General features: G+C 39.1%; 1 protein-coding gene across 1 annotated transcript; it reads right to left on the bottom strand.

Moving 5' to 3' along the window:
- Positions 1-769: 769 nt before the first annotated feature.
- paxbp1 (PAX3 and PAX7 binding protein 1) lies at positions 770-9,979 on the bottom strand. Its single transcript, XM_088012687.1, has 18 exons — positions 9,551-9,979; positions 9,258-9,380; positions 8,833-9,033; positions 8,404-8,625; positions 8,214-8,314; positions 7,178-7,401; positions 6,752-6,941; positions 5,091-5,214; positions 4,318-4,420; positions 3,809-3,924; positions 3,527-3,726; positions 3,296-3,443; positions 3,083-3,204; positions 2,894-2,970; positions 2,738-2,804; positions 2,309-2,455; positions 1,592-1,750; positions 770-1,439 (listed from the first exon to the last, which is right to left on the bottom strand). Exons 1-18 carry the CDS (start codon positions 9,840-9,842, stop codon positions 1,326-1,328), a joined length of 2,730 nt encoding a protein of 909 aa, XP_087868813.1. The 5' UTR covers positions 9,843-9,979; the 3' UTR covers positions 770-1,325.
- Positions 9,980-10,658: the final 679 nt, after the last annotated feature.

The raw sequence follows: 10,658 nt of genomic DNA, 5'->3' as shown, positions 1-10,658 counted from the left end.
GAATCCATTGCAGAAGAAAAATTACATTGAAGCTGTTTTAAAGTTTGCTGTAGAACATTTAGAAAGCCCAGTTTAGTACTAGAGAAATGTCTGATCAGGTGAGGTTAAAGATGAAATGACAAATTAAAGACAAATTATATTCTTGATAAAAATCGAAAGATGAAGCAGGTGTGGATATCCAAGTAAGACAGTAGTCCAAAAAAACGTCTTGACATATTTTACAGAAAGGTAAACTGCTAGAACGACCAGACTGTTTTCTATAAACTTAAAAGTTTGTGGTAAAGATCAGTCGTGCACAGAAATCACCACAAAACCATCATGATTTGAAGAGTTTGCGTGAAAGAAGAGGTCAAAATCAAAACTGACCAATTTATGACTAATTTCTTAAAACAGATGTTTTGAAGTAATTACAAAAAGGTTTCTCTACAAAATGTTTCATACACACTCCAGTAATTTTCCTAGTCATTTTAGGAGTAATTTGCTTTATTTGGTGTTGAAAACTCACAAAAAATGGCTAGGACAAAACTTTAACTTTAAATTAAAAAACCCTGCATATGTCTTTCAGCTCTGACCAAAAATATGAAAAGCCAGAACAGAAGGCCGGAAGAGGTTGGCTATAATAGCTGAAATGAGCAGAATTGTTTTTGATGTGTACTCGAATATAAAACGAATCCAAGTAAGTCAGACGTTTTGAATTACTGGTATATGTTTTGGTGCTGTTGTACATTAGAACCTATATTTTCCCTTGAGGGCAGGAAGACAGCAATCATTTACAATCTATATTTTATTCACAGGCAAAAACACAATAGAAATATAACTTACAAACTACCAGAGCATTTTGGATGTGATGGAGGTGTTTATGGTTTAGACTGGGGTAAAAAAAACAAACAAAAAACAGTTACAGAGCGCGAATAACTTTTACCTTTTAACACAATCAGAAAAAATGGGTCCATAGAGTAAATGTTGGCAGTCAAACACTCAAATGGTGGAGTTAAGACTTCAGAGATAAAATATTTTCAAAATTGTACTCAAGATGACACATTTTTACTCCTAATAAATTAAGGGTTTTAAATTTCTTTTCAAAGTATACTTTCTGAGTTTGCAAGACAGAATTACATTTCGGCTTCGTGCCCAAGGGCGTTCGAGAACGCTATACATTATTTACAATATTTACAAAAAAAAGTCCTCCAATCCTGTAGGTGTAACAAGTGCTGAGTTTAAATTCATGTGCACACACACATTTTCCTAGATTTCCCCGTCGTTGGCGATAAAATGTTTAGAGCAGCACAAAATGTAGAGGAAAAATAGTCTCTGGTTGTTTTCTGTTATTTCACTTCCATGAGCTGTTTAATGTCTTTAACGCCGTGCTCTTCTGCCACGGCGATGATGTGGTCCAGGGCGTTCACGCGTCCCAACATCCTCACCACTTCCCGTACTTGCTCCCTGATGGTAGACATGGGATGTAAGAAATGCATTATAACAGCATGTAAAACACAATATAACAACTCAATTTTAACAAGGTAGTTAGATGAAACAACAATAGAAGCTATTCCAATTGAGACAAACCGTCTTCAGGGTTATTTAGAGCTACTTGCCTAGTGGTGCGCCGCTCGGTATCAGACGCTCCCACGCTGCTGCGGTGCAGCGTGTTGGCCAGGTGTGTGAGGTAGCGACACAGAGGCTCCAACTGGGGCAAGGTATGCTGGCCTTTCAGCCCAGAGAACCACTGGGCTGGCAAACACTCCATCACCTGAGAGGAGAACAGCAAATTATGTCACCGAGTTAAAAATAAGAAAAAGCTCACTACCTAATTTGTCAAGAGCTTTTCAAATGTAACTAAATATCTTTTTTAAAAAATCCAATTTAAAATGAATAATGCATTTGTGCTCAATATGTGGTTTGTTTTGACATGCAATGCCTATCACGTCGTTTCAATTAAGCCAAGAAAGAAACACAGTTTAAACTCTGCATAGCAGAAAAAGGATATTCCAAATATTTCTTTATGTCTTTAGAGCAATATTTAGAGAAGAGACTTGTACACCTATAGGTTGAAACAACTAATTCTACTTATTTAATAAAGTTAGTAACATCAAATCTAATTTATTTATAAAGCACTATTTAGAGAACAAAACATTTAGGCCATTTCACATTCACAGAATTTAGATTTTGTTAATGCATGTTTACACAACAATGAAAAAAACTCCACACCGGCTTCTCCCCTTCACATAATTGGGGGGACAGAAGACAGACAGGGAAAGACAACAAGTTCCAAACTTTTTTTTTTAAATTTTCCATCTGAATTTCTCACCTTCTGGCACTTGTGCACATTCTCCTCCCCGATATCTGTGCTCTGCAGCGCAGACAAGATGTATCTGTTAAGAGTGCTGTCCAAAGCCAGATCCTTCAAACAGGAATAGGATAAGATGCCATCCCACTGAATGATGTTGCCCAGCAGCTATGCAGAGAGAGAGAGAGCAAAAAAGTAAAACATTGTCCCAATGTTGTTGATAAAAAGTTCAGATTTTCTGAATGAAATTAAAAAAATTGACAATTTTGCATTTTTTAGATAAAGTGCTTTTCAATACTAAAAATGTCTTTATGCTTAGTTAGACAAAAATGATAAAATTACATTCCATAATCACCCAAACCACATAGGAACTTATGAGTGAGTTAGTTTGTCTTAATATGATTTAAGAAAATAAAAACAGCATAAAAATGCCAATAAACGCATAGATACCTTTACACAAGACCAGAACTGTCGCTGGTAGAACAAGTATGCACCGCTGTTCTTATTGTCCATCACACTGCATAACAGAAAACAAGAGTTGCTTATGATGATTAGATCACCAAGAATTAAAACGAAGCTTCAAATTCTAACATTTCTCTGACGTACTTTTTAGGGTAAAGCGGAAGGAAGACGTCCTCATCCAGCGTCCGTCTGGTCCGTAAGACTATTGATTTCAAAAGCTCCTAGCAGACAAAGATAAGTGAGTTAGAATCATTTTATAACACTAAGCACATGTAGGTTAAATATTTTACATGGCTGAAATAATTTGCATGGATCCATAAAAGCATCCTCTACCTGTGTGTACTGGTTGTCTCCGTGCAGCACGGTCGGGTAACCTTCAGCAAGTCTGTGAATGAAGCTCACCAGCCTCGTTGTCTGACTGCTCGACAGCGGGTCCCACACTTGCTCTGCCAGCACTGTCACAAACAACATGACACATGTTGTACTCGTTTGGCCTCGGGCAAAAATCATTTTTAGTATCCCTTGCTGCTGCACAGGATTCACTACCTGATAGCTTGGAGAGAAGAACCTTCTCTACGATAGCAGGCAGCAAGCCGATGTCCCCGTCGTCTTTTTCAAGCGTTCTGTGCTCCTCGAATCCATAAAACAGAAGCGACTCAAACCACAGCATGTACTCGAAGTTTGCACACCCCTCCTACGTGAAAGTAAAAGAAATTAGAATTAAGGATCTGGTTTTCAATCCCAAAATACCATTTGGATGAACAAATGTTTCCTTACCTCGAGAGGGTTCCACGTGATGAGCTGCAGACGAACTAAAGGGTTAAAGAGCTTGGGTAAGCAGAGGCCGATGTAAGCGTCTCTGTAGCAGTCCGGGTATTCCCTTTTCCAGACCTCAAAACGGGACTTGATGCAGTCAAGAGAATGAAAGTCCTCCACCACATCCTCAAATACCTTTTTACTTTCTGCTTTGATGCGATCTGGATGGGACAAAGTGTGAGGACTGTTCATTTCTATGTTCTCTTAAATAATTGGTATTTTTCACAGTTTTGCAGAAATTACCTCTCTCCATGTTGAAGCTGGTGATATCTGTAGAGGTTTCCTCGTCATCAGAGGACAGGCCTTCTTTATGCTCAGCCCTTTTTCCATTCTGCTCTCTTGCTTGTCGCCGACGAGTTCTAGATCCACACACACAGAGAAGTAAGAACTTTAAGAGAAGTACCATAGTCACCCATTCTGCAACTTCAAATAAGTCAGTTTGACCTCTCAAGTATTTTAAAAACAATTTAACCTTCCTAAATAGATTTTCCATAGTTTATCTAAAGTAAAAAAAAAAGCTTGCTTTAATACGCCTTCAGTTATGGTATGGATATCTGTAACATAAAATATTGCAAACTCATAGTTTTACAAAAGGAAAAAACATGTCTACAACATTCCTGAGCAAAATTTGGATGGGGTAGAATTAATCAAAAATTTTATTTTACAGTGACTGGAAGACTGGAATCTTGGAGGTTTTTAAAGTTGAAACCAGCTTCAAACCTACAGGAAGCAAAAGAATGAAGTCGCCCTACCTTCTTGCTTCTCTTTCAGCTATCCTCCTCTGCCGACTGTTCTCTTGGTACGCAGCACGGTCTCGACCGAATGAGTCCAGACTGGGCGCCATGACTGCTTTATCTGAAATAAAAAAGGGTGAATGTTAAAGCCTGAACTGAATAGTGGAAAAAAAAAAAACCCTTGAACTTTTTCCTATTTTGGGATCTAACCATAACAAGATAAGCTAAATGTGTCGAAAATAAAAATGTTAATGCATGATAAAAGTAATAGTCTGGTCATTTTAACTTACAAAGCAAGCTAAAATATGTGAACCTTCCAATTCTTTCAGTATTTGCCGCAATAAGCTCAATCTGTCCAAAACTTTGTGTAGCATTTCTTAAAACTTACCGTGCTGCAACTGCAGACATGTTACAGAACATTATGTTAACCTGTTAATCAGAAACCAATGTTGTTTGACATCTTTAATTTGTTGCTCTTTACTTGAGGCAAGTTAAAACATCCAGCCGCAAAAGTCAGCAACTCAGAAAGGTCTTTTCCCATCGTCATACATGCTCAATCACACAAATCATCAATCACTTAACTTTAATCATATTCCCAAGAGTACTGCAATGTGTGCAGAATGGAGCAGGAATGTGAAAACACACACACACACACACACACACACACACACACACACACACACACACACACACACACACACACACACACACACGCAAGCATACATTCAGATATAAGGGAAACTAACGAGGCCGTTTCAAATAAATCATAAAAACCTTCAAGATGGACTGACTTGAAAGGCTTGCAAACTCCGACGATTCATCTTTAATATCATCCTGTCTTCTCTGGACAAGCCGTGCAGCCCGTTGCCTTAGTAACTGGTGCATGGCAGCCTCCAGCTCCAGGACAGCAGGCACCTGAAAGATATGATGCTTTCTGTGACCTCTGACCCAGCAAAGTTGGGACTCCGAGTCAGTGGGGCTTCTTTGGTCGGACAACTTAAAAGACACATGATGGACAAAACACTGCTGGGAAAAAAAGATCCTTGGAGTAAAAAAAAAAACAAAAAAAAAACTAAATTATTCTTAGAGCTGACTCCATCATGTTAACCTTGAATGTTGTAGACTGAAGTTGAGACAAGAGTGAAATGCAGAAGATACAGAAAGCAAACCATTCTATTACAGACATTATATACTAAATGAGAAGAACAGAACATGGTTTCAGATCCATTCATCAAAATCTTCTGTAAACTATGAGCTGAAATCTGGTGCTGCAAGATCAAGGTTAAATTATTCTGTCTGGACATGCATGTTGTTGTAAATATATTAGAGATGCACCAATCAGAAAGCTGTGGCAGATTTTCGTTCTCCGGTCTTTGTAGATCATGCCGATCTACAATTTGGCCAAATCTGACTTCTCCCTCAGACCTTCATACCACAAGCAGCCATTAAGATTTTACATCATGGGCTGAGACAACGTCATGGCGTGTTAGAGAGCAGTTGCTGAAAAACAAGCTTTACTGTTATTTAAGAAAGGATTAAATGTTTGGAGTTGAAATGATTAATTTTCTTTAGCATCTTAAATTAGCCGTTAAATGCAATTAGCGTTACTAAAAATGCAGTTATTATTTGAATACCCTAGAAAATATTGACTTCTAACCTAAGATTCTCAAAAGGTCGCCAAACTTACCAAATCATGTACGTTTAAAAATAGACAAAAAGTTAATATCTCAAAAGGTTAAAACTGAGCAGTTTTGCTTTCAGCCTTGCTGTTGTCTGCTGAAAATGTCACTCTCTTGAAACCTGAATAAACCAGATTTGCTTTGAAGAGTAGTAGAAGACATTCATTTTAAATGGATTCTTACACCTTTGGGCATCCTCTGACAATTTTGAAAACCTCACACGCTTTGAACCACATTCGCTCAGAACCAAGATTCAAAATGAAGAGTGTTGCTGTCAATGCACATGGCTCTTAAGTACATATACATGATGCAATAAATGACTGGAAAAAGATGTGTGAATTTCTAACTGGATAGTGAGAAACTCACAAATCTGACTGTGACCTGAATATGACCTGACATATTTTGCCTCTAGGCCATTTCACATGTACGGTCAGGGACAGGTAAGCTGGAAACCATATAAATCCGGTCAACAGACAATTTCTCTGTGCATCTCTAAAATTTACAAAGATTTATCTTGAATGCATGAGATATTTTCATTTTATTCTACAAATCTGTACTCATCTCTTTTTTTTCCTGATATGAATGAGCAGACATTCCCCAATTCACTACATTCTATTGTATAAGAAAAATACTTTTTTTTCCCCATGCTGCATGTGGATTACAATTCAATTTATTTTTAAGACTGCATCCGTTTAAAATTCACATAAAAGTTCCCAGATTACAGACACAAAACAGCAAGCAGCTTATCAAACTGCAGATAAATTCTCCCTTACCTTTTCACTGAAACACTCAAGCAAGTCTCCAACATACCCTCGCATCTCTTGCAAGAATTTATATCGATCTGCATTATCATTGGATGAACCCTCAAGCTGCTGGATGGTGCTCTCAGAGGCCTCTAGCTCATCTCTGATCTGTTCGTAGCGTTTGATGTTCGCGTTGTGGCCTGCATGCATTTGGTCGAGCCTAAAGACATGAAATACAGGGGGAAAGAAGAGTTAAGGGTGAGTGAGACAAAGAGAGAGAGAGAGACAGTCAAAAAGAGACCAATCTAAACTCATAGTGGAGACATATTTTTTGCCTCGTGGCCATTTCACGTGTAGAGAGCTTTGCTGGGTCATCAGGATCAACGCACATTGAGAGGGCAGCGGGTGAGGTGAGCACTGATATTAGACGTTGTGGCAAACTCCTGCAGAACCTACCTATCCTGCAGGCGCTTCTTTACCAGATCAATGGACACGGGGGTTAGATCACAAATAGGGGCCCCATAGCGAACAGAACCATTGTCAGAGAGGCTGGGTATCTTTCCAGGCTGTGGAGCCACTGAACTGTAGGTGAAAGGCATACTGTAGGAGGAGCCGTAGGGCTGCGTCTCATAGCTGTTTTGGTAGTAGGCTGTGCTGTCCTCTGGCTGACTGCTTTGAACCTGACCAACAAAAATAAAACATAAGCTTGATTAATATCACTGCTAAATTAAAAAGCAACAACAGATAAAAAAAAAAGAAAAAAAAACGACGACGTCGCAATGGTTCATACACACTTTTCATGCCAAGATACTTTTCCAGGAGTAAATTAGCTCAAAGTTCTCAGTTCACTTTTGGGTGATTTTTAAAGTACAAACACAAAAGTTCAAACTAAATTATTTCTATTGTGAGGTCAGGCTTTAAAAACGAAAACAGTAAAAACCAAGAAGGAAGCTTACAAGAAACATAAGAGAAGAAAGCACAGAAGTAAAAGGAGAGAGGGGAAAATAAGTTGAGGAGAAGAAAGTTAGGGAAGAAAGCAAATGGAAAAGGGGAAAAAATGACAGAATGAAGCAAGAGAAAAATAAAGAAACTAGAAATGAATAGATGCAGTGAAATAAGGAAGGGAAAAAGGAAAAACAAAATTAAGAAAGAACAGAAAAAAAGAGAGACGGGAAGGATACGTTTTTTTAAAAATAGAATTCTTTCCATACTTTTTAAAGCAGTGTAGAAATATTTCTACCAAATTTTACAATCAAATATTTCCAAAATCAAGTTTAATCTTTCTATCACATTTCACAATAAGTATCTCACAAAGAAACAGTCAAATTTTGTTTCTCTAATTGAGAACCATTTCACCTGTTAGTGGAGCGGGCTAAAAAGCTCAAGGAATTAAGATGCCACTGCAACTCAAGATTTCCAAAACGATGCACATAATTTCAAAAACCCAACATGAAGTCAGAATATTTCACTGCATGTGAGAGATGCTGCTCACCTGGGGAATGCTGATTCCTTTCCTAATCTGTTCTTGCTCCCAACGGCTTACTTCCTCATCTTGACCTGTATCCAGTGCTTCGTCATCGCTACCCTCAATACCTGCGCACATTTGGAGAGGAAATCCACGTCAGCCGATAGCAATAATACGGGCAAATGTATTTGAAAAATTCAACACTTCATGGCAGTACCTATCTCTTCAGCGATCTTCTGCCTCTGACTTTTGTTCTTGACGCCACTGAAGCGGATCCTCTTCTCGTCTTCATCTTCATCATCGCTGCAGTCCCTGTCCTCTTGCGTCATACGTTTCTTAGAAGGCTCGGCCTCCACCAGAGGAGCTTCCCCTCCAAGCTCTCTCGCTAGCTGCCGACGCTTCCTTGCAGCGTGGATGAATGCTGCATCGGGGATCTCTCCTGCGGGTAGAATCAGGAGTTATTAGGTCGTCAGCACTTGCGCACTTATACATGCGAATACGATAACATTTTTCAGGCTGTGAGTTAGTGAGGGACTTAACTTGAAAAATATGACAGCTAACTCCATGTGAACCAGCTAAACCAAAGAGTGCAGACCAAACTGTGGAAAAGATTTTTGAAGAGAAGGTTTTGAAATAGGAAGAGTACCTGGCTTCAGGCTAGTGAGGGATGACAGTGTGTTGAATGATGATCCCACGTTCCTGCCCCTGGACAATTGACCCTCTTGGGCTTTTGCTTCTTCGTTCTGTTCATCTCCACTCTCCACTTCCATCTCCTCCTCTCCGTGTTCACTGTTGCCTCTGCTGATAGCCTCCTCTTTCACAGTAAACACAGGCTGAGGGGGAGCGTCTGGGGAAATACATGCGTCAAATGGTAATCTTAAAGGAAAAGCATCTTTTGACTGCACCATATTTATTACTACAGCAAATTTGTATATATTCCAACTTGCACTTGAACAATCTGTGAAAGCAGAAACAATCTAGAGCAGGGGTACACAAGTACTGACGCGCTTCAATTTTTCTGCGGGCGGATATGATCTCGTGATGTTGCAAATTAATAACAGTGAATCTCACCTGATTTGGTTTCCTGTTTGACATTTCCCGATTTCTGCAAATCTTCTTTGTATTCTTTCTTCAGCTGCTTGACTATCTTCTTGCTGTGGTTGGGTTTCTTCACTCGGAACACCTCGGATCCCTCTGTTAACATAACCAGACAGACGAGGACGAGGACGAGAACAGTTTACAGGAAGGGAATTCATTAAAAAAACGTGACTGCACAATCTAGTTTCGTGTTGTAGCTATATGAAAAAGGTTCAAAATCGCTTCAGTGGCTAAGGTTGAGTGGTTAGCTACTTTAGCACTGTTACCTTCGTCATCGTCAAAACTCAGCAAGCTGGCTTTAGTGGGAGGAACTACCACTGGAACCTCTTTGCACTTCTTTTCCTTCTTCACGGGTCTCATGATGTTCAGGTTTGACAGAAAGCCGTTATTGAAACAGTTCTCCTCGCTGCTTGGAGCCCCGCTGGTCTCAATGAACGGGATTTCAACCACAGGCCCGAAAGAGGTGGGCGCAAAAGACTGCGGCTGGCTCTCCTCCAGCTCATCCTCGTCGGAGTCATTCCTCCGCCGCAAGTTAGCTCGTTTCGCCCTTTTGAACATTATGTTAATCCCTTAAGGGAAAAAAGAGCATAACGCAACAGCCGGACAATGCAAACAAAGCTTATAAAACAGAGATATCAAATGCACACTGCATGGCGGCCATTTTCTGTCTGAGTACTCGCTCGTTTTTTCTTCATTGACAATAAAAGTGGTACACAGCTGATCTTAGGGAGATGCTGCCATCAAGCGGGCACAATTGTAATAGGCGCTTGATACAGACGCCCAACAAACATGTTTCGATGTTTTTTACTTCGTAGAAAACCAACAGAAACATGTTGTGATTTTTTTTTCTATCAAATGGCCTTCACTAAAGCTACTGCCCTAAGAAACCAACAAGGGCAAAAATCTGAAGTGAAAGTTAATAATAATACGTATTTGGATATATATGTTAATATATTTTGCTCCTCTAGCATGGATCATTAATGGGTTGACACAGGGCTTAGTGGTGTTGATGCCTCGATAGTGAAAATAGCTTTGTAAATTAAAGCACCATCAAAGACGTAGCTGGAGTAAAATTTTGATTAATTAATGAGAAGATGACCTTTCAGCCTTAATGATGATAATTGGTGATAAATAGCTTTCAATTAAAAATAGCATTTGAATTTTAATACCTCGGAGACCTTATTATTCCTTTCCATCTGTAAATCTAAAATGTATTAGTATTCTGTTATAATGGAAGGACTGCAAAAACAGAAGAATCCATATCCTGTACTGTAATGGCATTTGCTAATAATACCTTGAAAATATTGACCAGGAACCTGGTGTTACCATACATGAAATAAAATGAATGATCCATCATTGAAGACAAGCACAAGT

Source organism: Poecilia mexicana, unplaced genomic scaffold, assembly GCF_051168715.1.
Source record: "Poecilia mexicana isolate PSO_F unplaced genomic scaffold, ASM5116871v1 scaffold_14, whole genome shotgun sequence".
Lineage (NCBI taxonomy): Eukaryota > Metazoa > Chordata > Actinopteri > Cyprinodontiformes > Poeciliidae > Poecilia > Poecilia mexicana.
Note: the sequence above shows the minus strand (reverse complement) of the source record. Positions and strands in the feature narration are given on the sequence as shown.